The sequence below is a fragment of the Microtus oregoni genome, unplaced genomic scaffold (genome assembly GCF_018167655.1).
Source record: "Microtus oregoni isolate MIOR12 unplaced genomic scaffold, Mior012 000057F_ref0000458, whole genome shotgun sequence".
NCBI lineage: Eukaryota > Metazoa > Chordata > Mammalia > Rodentia > Cricetidae > Microtus > Microtus oregoni.
The window spans coordinates 10,565,084-10,581,232 of NW_024543833.1; the positions used below are offsets into that span (position 1 = coordinate 10,565,084).

Here is a 16,149-nt window from a genome sequence, read left to right on the forward strand (position 1 = left end):
GCATAAAATAAATTTAAAAAAAAGTCAAAGCAGGGGCTGAAGAGATGGCTCAGTGGTTAAGAGCACTGGCTGCTCTTCCAGAGGTTCTGAGTTCGATTCCCAGCAACCACATGGTGGCTCACAACCATCTGTAATGAGATCTGGCGCCCTCCTCTGGTGTGCGGACATACATGAAGGCAGAATGTTGTATACATAATAAATAAATATATATTTTTTTAAAAAAGTCAAAGCAAAGCCAAAGCTGAATGTGGTGGTTCATGTGTTTAATCCCAGCACTTGGGAGTCAGGGGCAAGCCAATCTCTGTGATTTCCAGGCAAGCCTATTCAATATAGAAAGTTCCAGACCAGCCAGGGCTGTGTAGTTAAACAATGGTCTCAAACAAAACCAAACAAAATGACATTAAAAGTAATGACAAAGAAGGCTTCAAACTAATTCTAGAAACAAAAGTAGAAATGAGTCTTTTGGTTCATTAAATACAATTGAAGGCAATGCAAAAGCATAAAATAAAACACGGAGTGGAACCTAGATTGTCTGTGTGCCCTGCTGCTCCAGGGGACAGGAACACCCAGGCACTTGTGTTCCCCTCTGAGAGCCATGTCCTCCTCCCTGACAGGATCATCCCTATTTTCCTCATCCATCGGCCAGAGAACAACATCCCTTATGCCACAGTGGAAGAGGAGCTGATTGGAGAATTCGTGAAGTATTCCATCCGCGACGGGAAGGAAATCAACTTCCTCCGAAGGGACTCGGAGGCTGGTCAGAAGTGCTGCACCTTCCAGCACTGGGTGTACCAGAAGACCAGCGGCTGTCTCCTGGTCACAGACATGCAGGGTGAGCGGACCGCACCGCCCAGTTCTGGGGATGCTGGGGGCTCTGGGGCATTTCTACAGGTAGGAGGGATGAGGGAGGGGGAGGTAAAGAGGAGAGGTCTACTGAGTACCAACAAGCATCTTCTCCCTAAGATGTTATTCATGTCCAGTTGGAAATGAAGCTTGGCAATGGATGATTGGCCGAATGAAGTAACAAAATTCATATCATTGACTATCCGCAGTGCCTTCCACTATAAAAGGTTGAGGCTAGCTTCATGGTTACACCCCAAAATTCAGCACACGTGGAAGTCCACATGTACTGCCATGAGTGAGTTGAGATGTAGTATTTATTTCCCAATAAATCAAAGTGTCACTGGAACCTTTAGATCTTGGGCTCTCCTGTGGAATTTGCAGTGTGCTTTCCAGGTACAGAGAAATTTTTAGGAATACAGCTTCTTACAGGAAATGGACATGTCATAATTAGGGTTCTTTCTGGAACAGACTGGAGACAAGTATGTCTGGGTATCCCCCTGGGAGTTGGCTTCAGGACCTCTGCGGATACGCACTTCTCTAGATGCTCAGGTCCCTTGTCTAAAATGGCATCGGGGTTGTATACCTCTACATATTCTTCCGTATACTTTGAGTCATCTCTAGATGACTTCTAGCACCTAATGCAATATAAATGTCCTCTAAGAGAGTGTGCTACATCGGTCTGTACATGCTCAATATATATTCAATATTTTCAAATATTTTCAGTCCCCACCCACTGATGTGGAGGAAGGACCAGAGAGCTACTGTCTTGAGTGCATATAGCTCATTTGAGAAAGAAGCCCAGAAAATGGCAGAAGACAGAGGAAGCACAGGCAGTCAGTACATGGGCAAACTCCCAGTTACTACCATGGGCAACTGTGCTCTGCTGGAAGCCTGCATTGAGTACACTTCCCAGAATTCCCTGCCCGAGTATGGGGAAGCAGGAATGATCACCCACAGCTCCCTTTAGCACCAGCCAAATGTTGCTCACGGTGGTGGCATTGATCCTCCTGTGTTCCACTCTTGCTGCATTGGCAAAGCTAAGGTTTTAGGCAAAGTAGTACCCACAGGTGGAACCAGGCAGAAAGGACAATGATACAAGAGCATTATCCCATAGCACAGAGAAACAAAGACACACAGAGATAGACAACAGATAGTCAGACAGAATTTGCAAAACTGTACAGAGAAGCTGCCCACATACCCTCTGTGGAGCTTTGCCAGATGATCACAGCTCATATAAGGGCTGCACATGATCAAAATGAGACGTGAACCCTGATCCAGCAGAGTGGCTAGACTACAGGAGGGACTAGGTTTCTCCAGCTGTGCGTACATTCGCTTTTCTGTGCTTTTTATTTATGCTCCATGCTAATCCTGTATAGAATATACTATGCTCCCATTTTACAGAAGAAAAAGCTGAGAGCAAGAGCAGTGGTTTAGCTTTTGCCAGTCAGCTAATAACTATAGAGGAGTCCAAGACCCCAACCTACATTTTCAGAGTCTGGATATTGCACTTTTTGTACAAGATGTCAAACGAACAAATTTGCAGTCGAGTTACTTTCCAGGCTTCTCAAGTATCCCCTGATGTTAAAAGGTTCTGATGTGTGAATATTCCCAGGAATGACTTCACACACACACACACACACACACACACACACACACACATTCTGAGCAGACAGCTGTTTGTTCTATTTGTTCTATTGCGATTCTGGCTGTACAGTTGTTCTTCCCAAGCTGTCACCTTTGGAGTTAGTTTTGCATTAAATGTATTTTGTCTGTGAAAGAAGAGCACCCTGGAGCTTCACGCACAGCTAGTTTTGCTCCCAGGCACTGGTAAACACTGCGATGGAATATTACATCTCTCCGCAAATGATGTGTGCACTCAAATGTGTTGGCACAGTGCTTCATAACAGGGCTTATTTACTGTCTGCTGCTCAGAAAATCTCTCCATTGCCATCGTCCTTGTGGCGCCAGTACACACATCATCTGGAGGCAGTGTCTTGGCTTTGTACACACCACAGTTAAAAGTAAGAGAAACAAAACCAAATGTGACTGTCGTCTTCCCAGGGTGCATTTGTTTGTTGATAGAAACTTGATGAGACTGTAGGTCTGTGGGGTCAAGGGTGAGTCCGTGGTTAAGACCCGAGACCTGTTGAGACCACTAGACTTTCTAAGGAGCCATCTCCAAGAGGACCACCAACCCTGCCCTTCCTCCCATTAGAAACACCCCATAGGCCACGATCAGCCATACGTCAGTCTGACAGGTATGTGCACATCAGATTGAAAGTACTGCCCGCCAATGATTGCTGGAAACCTTTGTTGAATTACTGGCAAATAATTAAACCAAGTGAGCTAGGTTTCTGGAAAATTCTCCATCTATATCTCCCATTTCCCCAGAGGTACTCTGAGACTACACACATACACACGCATACACACACACACACACACACACACACACACACACACACACACACCTACACTACATATCCAGCTTCTAGGTGAATTCTGGGAACCTGGATCTGACCTCAGGCTTGCACACTGAGCTGTCTCCCCTGACCTTGGCAGCCTACTTTTCCAAACCAAAAATGGCAGCTGCCAACTGTGAGGGCAAGGGAGGACACTGCCCAAGCTCAAGCACCTGTTGCCAAATGACTTATAAAAATTGACCCTTCCTGGAACTTAGAGCTGCGGTGTTTAGACAGGACCTTCCATGGAAAAAGATGTCCAAAGGGGCCTTTGCAATTTGGCATCTTTTAAAAACCATTGCACTTTCCACAAATGAAGCAATATGAATCAGGCATTCATGTGTTCCCGTTGTTAGTATCTTTGGAAGAATGAGCTGATTCCGCTTTTAAAAGGTTTGCTGGGATGTCCAAAGTGCCACGTTTAGCTCATAGGTACATGTACAAAAGCTGGGCTGGCTGCCAGGTGACTCACCCATCTGACTAGCAACACGGCAGCATTTTCGCCATGCCCTTGGTGGACACAGATGAACCAGGCATTCTGCCTTCTGCTTGCTTTCCCTGGGCCTCTGGGATGCAGAGCCGTGGAACCAGGTTGTCATCCATTCTCATCCCAGCATTGGCTTTAGAGAGACCTGGGACCTCCATACCCCAGACTGGTTTGTCACCTACCTGCCTGCTCCATGGCCAAGTTACCTGCTTGGTGGCAGGGATATCACTGTCTACAGTCCAGCTCATATAAGACCAGAGTCAGAGATATGTCAGAGATGTCCAACAGGTTACAACTGGATTGCACAGGTTGGGAGTACCGAGGCAGGGCAAGTGCCCAGAGCCACCGTCCTAGGAATTCAGAAGCAGGAAGATAGAGCAGGAAGATGCTAGAAGGCCCAGGGACCTCTACAGTCTGGGCATGAGCACTGATGATCTTCCTAATTGCTAGCCTGGGAGACAGACTGAGGCTGGGGCAGAGGGAAAGTGGACAGTCCTTTACTGTAGTAGGATGCTCACCTTCCTCATGCTAGAAGACAACAGGCTGTTCATTTCCCTTGCACCTCTGTCTCCCTAGCTACTTTCCAGCTGCCCTTCTGGGGAGCACAGTTGGCAAAGGGGCTGTGTGTGCCTGGGCTTACAGCAAGGACATCAGTGGCTTTTTGCTGAGCCAGAGTAGGAAACTCGGTAGCCTTTTTATTGTCTGGGGTTTGGTATTTCCAATCATCACCATGGTTCTGTGAATGAAGTTATTAAAAGTCTTAGATGGCTGGGCCATCTAAGGTCCAGGCCAATGGCTACAAGCCCACCCATAGCCTGTGAGTGTTTCCTAGGATCTGGAAATTCTTCAGCGAATGATAGGAAACTGTCTTAGTGGAAGTGAGAATTGTGGATGTGGAGTTTGCCTGTGAATATGTTGCCTTGAACTTGCTTATTTTTGCCATTGACCAAGGCAGTCCATGCCCATGCTTCCCTCTATTTAAGGATTTCCACTTTCAGTGAAGAACAGGGGACCAGATGTAAGTTCAAGAGACATCATTACTTGTGAGAAAACTCATGGGGAAAGTACCTAGTCTCAAATTCATCAGAGAGCAACCGAGTCCCTGCTCCATCCTGGGGCAAGGATAAGTCTGAAGGTCTGCCCTGGGGACTGCTGCCAGAGTCACAGGTCTGCCCTCCCCATCATTACTCCCCCACCAGGCACAGGGCAGGAAGACTGTGAATCTCCCGGGGTTCTGGGGGTAGAAACCGGGAGGTGAGTACACATGGACCCATCCAGCCTGGGAGAGCCCCTGACCAATCCTTCTCGTGCTCCCTTTAACAATGCTGTCTTTTCTCCACAGGTGTGGGGATGAAGCTAACTGACGTCGGCATAGCAACACTAGCTAAAGGGTGAGTAGGAAAAAGTGAAGTAGGTGTCATTTCTCATTGGGTTCCGGCAAACGCTGCTTGGCTAATGTGGACAGAGTGGATTTCTTGTCTTTACTGTGGATGACAAATGGTCTTGGGAATGAGTTCAATTCATTTCTTTTACTTACATAAAATATTTATGGACTTTGTTCTCGAGGGGAAACACATTGCTTCCTAACTTTGAGGCAAACAAGAATGCCTGCAAACACATTGCCAGACTAGCTGACTCCTCGGAGGAGTGTCCTGGTGAGAAAGTATTCTGGAATCACTGCGATGTCTTTCAACCCAAAACCTCCAGTTTCTACACTTACCATCGTCTCTATTGAAAGCTTTTGTTGTTTTGGTTTTTGCAATTGAGCCCAATAAGTTTTACGTGTTTATGATTAGTCCATTTCCCTCCCCAAAAATCCTTCTGGTGGCTCACCGGCATGAGAGATTATTAACAGAAGCTTGCATCCCTGGCTGTCTAGCTAACTTCCCAGCTGCCTGCCCGGGAGCACAGATGCCATTCAAATGCCTGTGACTGGGTACCAGTGCTGTTGGTTTTCCTTCCCTAGTTGAACGCAAGGATGCTAGTCTGCTCAGTTGTCCACTCAGGTGGCACTGCGACTATTAGCCAGGCTCTTAACAAACTGTCTCATTTTGCTGCTTCACCTGGGCCCCGCTGAAGAGAAAGCGGCTATTCGTGACTTCTTCAAAAAATATTTTTAAATGTATTCTGTGTGTGTGCATATATGATATATATACATATATATGTGTGTGTGTGTATATATATATAACACATGTCCTCGCCACGGTGCACATTTGAAGGTGGGAATCCTATCCTGAAAGTGGGCGGTGCCTTCCCATGCAGATCAGAAAGGAGAGAGGCAAGCTGAGCTCCCATACTCATCTCTCTTCCCGACTGTGGATACAATGTGGCCAGCAGTTCCACTCTTTTGCCACCTACCCCAGCCACATGCCGTGATGGGCTGTGCCCTTAAACTGGGAGCCAAGATCACCCTCCCTCCATAGGTTGCTTTTTGTCAAGAGTTTTGCCATAGCAGCGAGAAAAGTAATGAAAACCACAGGTTTGATTCATGAAGTTGTGATAGCCCCGGGCTCTCCAATTTACTTACAACCAGGACGCGGTCTGGATCTCTCTCACCTGGTGTCTTCCTTTTGGAAACCGGCTCTGTGAGGTGAGCTCTTGTGATGGAACCGTCTCTCACGCTCATCTCACGGCCCCAGATGGAGGCCTGGTTGCTGTAGGCTTCCCGGTATTTGGTCATGACATTGGGCTTGCAAATAGAATGTGTCAGAGAGGTTGGGGGGAAGGCAGGAGCTTTTGAGAGAGACTTGGTCCAAATCTGGGCCAGGTCCTTTACCTCTTCTTCTCTTGGTGGTAGCGTGGCCCATGGCTCCGTATGTCTGTCTGATGCGCGGGATGGCTGGATAGGCTCAGTTTCCTCCTGTTTGTGACATCTTGTGCCTGATGTTAAAAGCTGTTCACTTCAGCGTCCTCCGTGGGCGAATGTTCCCGTAACCTGTGGTACCCTACCTGTGGAGGCCTTTGGTTGTCAGAGCACTTTCCCAAGTGGAATCTTCTCTTAAGACTCGCTGTTATCTGTAGAACAAGACAAATTCCATTTCAGCCAGACTTGGCTTGCCTGCCCATCAGCCTGGGGTCCCTGTGGTTTGCTGAGGATCCCCCTGGCTAATCTACCTCCAGACCCTGTCACCGATGTTGGCTCAACAGAACTCCCTACTCCTGCTCACCCCTGCCTGTTGCCAGGATACACAAAATTCTACAGCATCGCCTAAAGCAGTGGTTCTCAACCTTCCTGCTGCTGAGGCCCTTTGGAACAGTTCCTCATGCTGTAGTAACCCCCGCAACCATAAAATTATTTTTGTTGCTATTTCATAACTGTAAGTTTGCTACTGTTATGAATCATAATGTAAATATCTGATATGTGACCCCTGAAGGGGTCACGACCCACAGGTTGAGAACTGCTGTCTTAGAACAACCTCCTACTAAACCAAAACAGCTCGAGAAGTCCCCAAACCAAAGTGAGCACAAGAGGCTGGTGATTTACGGCGTCTTGTGAAGCATGTCAGCGGCTTCCAGGAATGAGAGAGCTCCGAGCGGCACTCCCCCTCCTAATTTAAAAAGAAATCTAAGCCCTTGGTTTTGTTCTCAGCTTTTATGTTACTTTTCTAGCCTGGGACAGCTGCCCAAGGCCTATTAGCAGAGAGGATGGCTGGAGCCAAGGGCAGAATGCTGCCTGCAAAGTGGCACTTACGACTGCTTTCCCACCCAGGGAGAGGTGGGAAGGGAATTCTGCAGTGTTCGAAAGGACTCTAGATCAGCTTGTCCAGGTTTTAAAGTTTTCTTTACAAGCTTAAAGAAAAGTCACACATTAAAAAAAAAACCTGTATTTTAGAAGCTTGATTTGAAAAGCCAATAAATGGGGAATCGCTCAGAGGATGAGGGGTGTTAGGGCTTCCTTACACATCCTTATTCTCCGAGGGAATTGTGACCATACTCACCACCTAGATTCCCAGGCTTTCCTTCCCTCTGGAGCAGGGCTGAGCCAGCAGTGATCTGGGGAAGGTAAGGAAGGGGAGGACCAGTAGCATTCTCTGCATGAAGGAGGTGGGTACACGGGGTGGGGGGTTACGCACCCTTGATGTGCAGGAGTTTATCTCACATGCTAGAAAGCAAGATGTTTGAAGAAATGTTCCCCTCAAAGCCAAAAGCTGCAAATGGACGGAGAACAATGGTAGCCCACTGGGAAAGGGTTCAGACTCAAAGATGCTCTGCAGATCGGACAAAACTGTTCACACTGAGTGCCAAGGAACAGGGGAAAGAAAGAGGGGGTGTCAGACTTTCCAAGTACAAGGGAGGAGCTGGGTGAATGAGGGTCCATGAGACACAGTTTCTCTATTCTGAACAAGCTTACGGATGAAAAGCCTGGAGACAGAAAGAGAGTTGTGAATTCTATGGGAGGCTGGTCCCCTGGCAGCCCTTGGCTGTAGAGAAGGACACGGTCCTAAAATGTGGAGCCCTGTGTCATTTCAAGACATTTCCAGGCTGCAGGGCTGGCTAAGTGTCGGCAAGCATGAGGACTTAGGCTCAGTTCTAAGAATTCAGACGCACACACACGTATATACTATATATATATATATATATATATATATATATATATATATATGTAAATAGTCAGACATGATGGCTTGCCCTTGTTATTCCAGTAACAGGAGGAGGGGGCAGAGACAGGAAGCTCTATTCCAGTGGTCAGGCCAGTTGGAAGCCTTGCCTCAAAAGGAACAAAGGTGATTGACACCTGAAGAATGACACTGAGATTGGGTTCTGTCCTCCATACAAGCATGCATCTATATACACATGCGTGCATACATGCACACATCCTTATGTCTCAACCTGCACATTTATCTATCCCACATCCCAATAAATGCAACCTGTCTTGTTCTGTAATGAAGTTAGAGATATTCAAGGGAAGACTGAGATGCTATTTGGCAAATAAATAATCTATTTTTTAAAATAAAATAAGGAACCGTTATGATCTGCTCATTGCAACTTTCATTTGGCATGATTCTGAAAACAGCGCTGTCACAGTCCTCCTGGGCTATGAGTATTATTATGTCTGGAGGTGTCATCCACCCTCCAGATAGATTGGAGAGCCTAACTGGCTCTTGGATTACATTTCTGAGTTGAATTCCTCAGACACCTAGAGTTCTCTTAGAGAGACAAAGAAAGATACTCAATTTGGCAACTGGGGATTTGGAAACTTAACCAAGCCACGCAGCGGGAACAGAACTGTACTGGTTACCAGGGGCCCTGCAAGCATCTCTCTAGGCAGTGGAGTCCCAAGGAGAAAGTGGAGGGGGGGGGGGGAGTCATGATTTACCCACTAGAGGGCAGCAGAGGCTATAATCGCTCTGGGTTTTTTAAAAAAGGCTCTAGTCACATGGTTAGATGGAAGTGAAACAAAGAGGGGGACTCTGAGCAGAACTTCCCTTCAGTACTCACTGTGGCCAAATGAGGTGGTTATGACTAGCTACCAAGGGCACCTCTCAGTATGGCCTCCTGCCAGGAGGTGCCTGTCTACCTTCGGAAGGAAGAACAACCGGGTGTAAGGAGGCACGGAATTGTCAGGCATTCCTGATATGGAAACCACATTTGAGAGACTCTCACCACCCAGGAGGCTTGGAGGTTTGCAAGGGAAAAGCCTTCACCTTACATTTTGGCAAGAAGCCTTTGTAGCAGTGAGCTGTGCGTGTGCTTGGACCTCCAGGGCCCAGCAGAGCCCGACAGAGCACATTTCTCCCCAGGTAGAAGTAGCATGGTGTTCTTCTGGCCCCTGCCCAGAAGTCTTACAAACGGTGGCTCTGAGGAACTATCTTGTATGTTTTGTGTGGAAGGCCAGGTGAAGTCAACTCAGAAATGATTATAACTGGAGTTTAAAAAGCAAAGATCCAATAAGTAAAATTTAGCAAAGCTAAGGTTTCTAAAACTGAAAAACTCTGTGCGTGTATGTGTGTGTGTGTGTCTAATACAAAGTTCCTTATCCCATTGTGCTAGATTCTTAGGCCACAAACGCAAATGTTTAAAATTGCAAGAGTTTATGGTTTCATAGCTCTGGAGGCTGAAAGCCTGAGAGGGACCAGGAGGTGCCTTAGCTTTTGTTTTTGTCTTTCTGTTGCTGCGATACAATACTCTGACAAAGGCCACTTAAGGGAGGTTTATTTTGGCTCATGGTTCAAGGGTGTGTTCCTCAGGAGGCAAGCGCAGGGAATGGTACCTTCCATAGTGGACAATCTTCCAGCCTCAATTAATTTAAAATGACTCCCCACATGCCTGCCCATCGGTCCTTCTCCTAGGTGGTTCTAGATGCCACCAAGTTGGCGACCAAGATTAACTCTCACAGCAGATCTAGTTCCGTCTGGAGTCTGTTTCATGCCTGTCTTCTGCCTTCCGGTGCTTGACTATACTTCTTTTTTTTTTTTTTTTTAGTTTTTCGAGACAGGGTTTCTCTGTAGCTTTGGAGCCTGTCCTGGCACTAGCTCTTGTAGACCAGGCTGTCCTCGAACTCACAGAGATCCGCCTGCCTCTGCCTCCCGAGTGCTGGGATTAAAGGCGTGCGCCACCACCGCCCAGCTTGACTATACTTCTTAATGGTTTTTTATTTGTAGATGAATCACTAGAACTCTGCCTCATATAGGTTTCTCATGCGCCTCTCTCTTTTCTCTGCTTCATATGTAAATATCAGTAATGCTGGGATCTCATCCTAAGTCATTAGATCTACAGTAGCCACTATTTACAAATAATATCACCCCTGAGCTTCTTGGAAGGACAGAACTTTTTGGTTATCTGCATATCTAAATAACAGGAACGGTAGCAATGGGTTTCCGCATCTGGGTTCACATTGGAACGATGTCATGAAAGCCTAGATCGGTAGTTTCCACCGAGCCCGAGGGCAGCAGATGGTGTATGTGGCTTGCACATCAGGTCATAAACTGAGGGCTGTTTCCTATTGCTTGGGTAGATGACAGCTTGGTGAATTGCGTCCTCTGAATACATCTGTGGTTAATTGGTCTAGAAACATATGGACCTTGCTGCATTTTCCTTCCCAGGCAAAAACCATTTCACAATAATGGTTGCCAGTTGGAGAGAACAACAGGGCAAAGCCCAACATCCAAGTTGAGACAGAGACCAAATTTAGAGAAGAGAAAGACTCTGAATTCTGTAGACACCGGGTGGCAAAACCTAAAAAATGCGCGTACCTCTGGTAAAGCTGTGGAAGGGTTCAGCATTGCCCGAGTCCAACTTCAAAGTGTGCTCTGGTTGGAGCATCCCGCCTGGAGGTTTGTGTGCTTGAAGCTTTGTCTTTAGTGAGCAAAACTGTAGAACTGTTGAGCCGTGGGGTCTGCTGACCATGGGGAAACAACAGGAAAAGATTGATGTTGGTCTTATGGAATGAGGTGCCACAACCCAAGGCCACGGTGCACACTTGGCCCCTTCTGCACTTGGCCATCTCTCCACCATATTGCAGCGTAGCCAACGGCTCTCACCAGGATGTGGAGGCCACATTTGGAATCTCTAGCTAAATAAAGTCTTTTTCTTTATGCATTGCATCTGGGTAGCGTTGCTTGTTTTGTTATTATAAAAGCAAACAGAGACAGAGAAATTTGGAAATGTGATGTGGAGACCCATCTGGGCTGAGATCAAAGAGCCCTGCTGGTAGGGCTGGGATCTGTTTACTTGTTCTTTGAACATTCATAGTAAAAGCCCGCTCTGGACAGGGACCTTGGATGTAAAACCGTGTCTGGGGAGAGGTGGCACCCGTGGAGAGATGTCGGTATGCACTCCTGATTCTACGGTGTGGGTCAGCTCCTCAGGACACACAGAGACAGAAGAGAAAGATCCATTCTCATGCTGAGGAAAGGGTTCAGGAGGTTCCATGGAGCCTGCCCTACAGCCCAAGCTTTGCAGAGGTTGGGTGCCGAGAAACATGTCCCAGACTGTGCAAGGCTGCCTTTAGCACGACTATGTGTGGGTGACACCCTATCCAGAGGCAGTCAGGTTCTAGTTTCTACTGTGTCTGCACACGTGTGCCCTGGGTTGTCTCCCCCAACACACACACACACACACACACACACACACACACACACACACACGGTGGGGGATGCTCGGGCAGACAGGAAGTGTTCACAGACTAGCATTTGACCTTTTCTGGAGTCTTCTGCAGAGGACGCTAGAGATGGAAAGCTGACGGGCTTAGCCGTGGGAGTCCCTGCTCTGATGCACTGAATTGCTGCGTTTGGTTGGCTTTTTCTTCAGCAAAGTGCACGTGTCCTTTGGAGAGCAGCTGCGTCTCCTCAGGAAATGGCCTCCTGGAAGCAGAGAGGAGGAGGGGCAAGCGGACTGTAGCACACCTGTCAGGATGAAGCTGCAGGCCTACACCAAGGCTGCAGGGAGCAGGGAAGGCTTTCACAGCCCTGACAGTGTAAAACATGGTGCGCGTCACCTAGGGAAAGCAGTGGCTTCTCTTTGGCCTTACTCATGAGAGAGAGCCTCACACTGACACCCAGCCGTGGATGTGCAGTTCCTGGGTCCACGTTCAGGAAAGTGCTGTCTTGTTTTATCTGCCGTTCCTGTCTCAAAATTCTCAATACGTTTTGAACATTTTTTTTCGTTTTGCACCGAACTCTAAAACATCAGGTCAGTAGCTCTATATTCCAGGCATACCCTCACGCCTGTCTGCTTGTCTGTCACTGACCCTCCAGCGTTCTTCCTGCTGGAGGGCCCTGTCAGTCACAGCGGTGCCAGGATCGGTAGCTGTAACCATCCATGGCCAGGAACTGAATATTTAGGATGTGCCATCTACTATGTGGCCAGGTGGGTAAGAGGCATTTTCTCCAGTGCCCCCCCCCCACTTTTTCTTTTAACTGTCAGCCATGTGATTGTTCTTGCCGGGAATAGGAACAAATATATTTTCTATGCACCATTAATTTCTCTTTCAGATATGTCTTTTGAAACCGGTAAAATGTCTTCTCTCTAAGTGGTTTTCTTTTTCACACCCACATACAGGTACAAGGGATTCAAGGGCAACTGCTCTATGACCTTCATCGATCAGTTCAAAGCACTGCACCAGTGTAACAAGTACTGTAAGATGCTGGGGCTGAAATCCCTCCAAAACAACAGCCAGAAGCCGAAGAAAACCAGCATCGGGAGAGGCAGAGCGCAGACAAACCCGGCATCCGTGAAGACGCCGGAGCCTGGGACGCCCACAGAAAAGAAAGCCTAGCTAGCATCTCTCATCCCTTAGGAACCAGTGACCACCCGCCGGCAGCACACAGGCTTGCATGTGGACACCTGCAGACACACGGGACAAGAGCCTGCAGCCTGCAGAGCATGTCCCGGTCCTCCCCAGCCCACTACCACTTGCCGTCTGCCAAACTGACTTTGGAATGGATCTCTGTGCTGGGAGACCCGTCAGTTCTGTTGTCAGCCTCAAAGACAGTCCGCTTTTTGTGTATGCAGCTGGTGTCTCTCCCCATCTCACATCGTGTGTCTACTTGCGTGTTGCACGTGGTTTGTTGTCAAGAGTGCCATGCTGCCTGGCAACTGTCCACCGTCAAAATCCTTCCCACCTTGTCTTCTCACCTCAGGATTTCTGGACGTTTCTGAAATCATGAATGTCAGATGTCACCTATGCTAGCTAGCTATTGTTGCTGGAGGCGGCTTCCCAAGTGTGAGAGCATCTCCAAGCACAATTCACACAGCCTGGCACAGTGTTCTGTTTCAATAAATTCATATTTAAGCAAACAGGGTAAGGTGTACAGGTCATCATAGCCACTTGGCCGTTAGAATCTGTGCTTTTTCCGCATTCCTCCAAGGTTTTGTAATTTAGAAGTTTCCTAACAGGTTTGCTGTAACACTCAACACTTGCAGCTGTGTTTCCTCATCTTACAACTGAGGTTCCGTCCCTTTCTAAAGGTGGTCTCCCTGGCGTGCTAGTTAGGCAGGGTGTAACCACTACAGGGATCCTGTACTCCCTTAGTCCTCAGGGTCTCCTCTAGGCCACACCTCCTTCCCCGTGGTATTCTGGGAAGGGCAGAAGCTATGGTGGATATGCCTTCAGTCTTCTCAGACAGCTGCCTTTTAGTAGAAGGCTCCTGGCTTCTTTAGCTTTAAAACACTGTTCTCCGCTGGGCCTGGTGGCAGAGACTCATCCTAGCAAGAGGATGGAAAGTTCAAGGTCAGTATGGATAACTTGGTGAGCCCCTGCCTCAAAGAGAAAGAGTAATAAGGGCTGGGATTATAGCTCAGTGGGAGCGGGACTAGAACAAGACCTTGGGGTCCATCAAACCAACGTGAAGCAAAACCCTTTTCTCTTATGCATGAGATATTTGATGAAAATTGGAACACAGCTGAGATTTTTTTTTAAAGAAAGGATTTGAAGGTGAAAATATTTGTCTGTTGATATCTTGTGTTTTTAAAAGCAGTGTACAATTCTAATCTTTCTTCCGAGGTAGCCCCCCTGACTTTCTGATGATAAAATCGTCTTTTTTTTTTTTCTTTTTCTCCTGTGAGAGAGACTGTGGCTTGGCTTGTTCACAGACATTTTAGAGATGTGTATCAAACAGTGACATTTTAGAAAGTTCCACGGTAACAAAAAGGCACAGGGCATATTTTGATTGGGCCGGTCTATCTATCTATCTATCTATCTATCTATCTATCTATCTATCATCTACCCTCCTACCTATTTATCATCTATCTATCTATCTATCTATTATCTATCTATCATCTATCTATCTATTATCTATCTATCAGCTTTTATCTACCATATGTAATGTCTATCACTTATCTAATTGGTCATCTACAATTTATCTAGATTATTATAGATTATTGTGTCTATAATCTATCATTCATCTATAGTAATATACATATATATCCTGTTTATTTTACCCATCAATCATATCTATCATCTCTCATCTATGTGTGTGTATATATGTGGGTGCAACCAGAACCCTCTTGACAGACCATCCCTCTTTCTTGGGTAATAACTTGTAATTATGAAAATAATATCAAAATAGGTGTTTAAAACAGCATAGAAAGGCTTGACACAAGAAGCCAAAGTCATCAGAGGCCTTCTGTCTGTCTGGCATGAAAAATCTTGGTTTGAGGGGAGAGCTAGAGACTTTCTTGGTGGAACGATCCCTGGCTCCTTTCATGGATGCTTAGGTCGTTGTTTTCAAAGTGCCTGTATTATTTATTATAGTGTGATTTTACCAGTTTGCAGATATTTGGCAACCCAGAGACTGAAGGGGCACCACAGTGAGGTTTGTCCCAGCCAAAGCTCTGGGGAATGACCTGGCATGGCTACACGGTCACCCAGTCTTCCATCATGTGCTATTTTCCCTACACAGCCAAACAACAGGACGGGCATGAAGCCGGCTTTCTTACATGCACCAAGGCATGGCTCCAGGGTCTCACAATACCCAACCCTATCGCTATGGCTTTAGTTCAGTTTGAAACAAGCCAGTTGCTGTTGATTCTCCCACAATGCAACCTCAGGAGGGCTATAAATACAACAAATGCTCCACTCAGCCAACAAACGAGGGAGGTCCAGAGAGCCCAGAGCAGCTTCTGACACCGGCCAGTGACCACAGACAGACAGGACTTAGCATCCTAAAAGACTCAACCATGCAGTTCTGTGATGGGCAGATCTCACGAATAAAGCGTTACGGAAACGGGCCCGTATTTCCGACAGCAGGCTCTTCACTAACGAGAATGGCTGGGAAGGGAAGACTCCTTGCCAGTGGGCACCCTATCCTGGAGAGGCCCAGAGCTGGCCACACAGACGACTGGCTCGTATTGCCTGTTGTCTGTTGGACCTGCGCCTTCCCAGACGTGCTTCGAACGTGCTTTGCCGCAGCAAAGGTTTCCATAGAACCTGATGAAAAAGACTGCGCCAGAGTGGCAATTCTCCTCTAATCACACAGTCGTCTCTTTTCTAAATACACATTGCATTTTGCGAGCGCGGTGGGCCTGTGTTCAGCTGGATGCAGATGGGAGGAACTCGCCAACAAGCTCGCTCTGGTTTGCTTTCTCTGTGTACTTTCTGCTCCACTGGACCATGTGTGCCGTGGGGAACGGAGCAGAGCTCCGCCTCCGCAGACCTACAGTTGCTGCATGGGCTTAATGAGTTCTAAAACATCGGAGAGGCACCCGGTCCTCATCTGTCACCGTGGCAGATCTGCTTGTTCTGAGAGCGAAGCTGGCAAGCAAGAAGGCTGCGGGTTCCAGCCATTGGATCAGATAACCCCTCCAATGCTATTCGTAAACGCTAACATGAATCATGCCAGTTAATCAAGATTTTTCAACAATTCTGTTTCTCATGAGGGCCAAAAAGATCCCAAAGGGAAAGGGCCACAGAGCGTACGT

General features: G+C 47.2%; 1 protein-coding gene across 1 annotated transcript in view; it reads left to right on the forward strand.

Moving 5' to 3' along the window:
- Alpk2 (alpha kinase 2) overlaps positions 1-13,521 on the forward strand; it is a 112,633-nt gene extending 99,112 nt beyond the window's left edge. Inside the window, exons 11-13 of the mRNA XM_041639119.1 lie at positions 615-832; positions 5,132-5,180; positions 12,790-13,521. Coding sequence (XP_041495053.1) covers positions 615-832; positions 5,132-5,180; positions 12,790-13,006 — 484 coding nt within the window. The 3' untranslated portion in view covers positions 13,007-13,521. The remainder of the gene's footprint in view (positions 1-614; positions 833-5,131; positions 5,181-12,789) is intronic.
- The last annotated feature ends 2,628 nt before the right edge of the window (positions 13,522-16,149 follow it).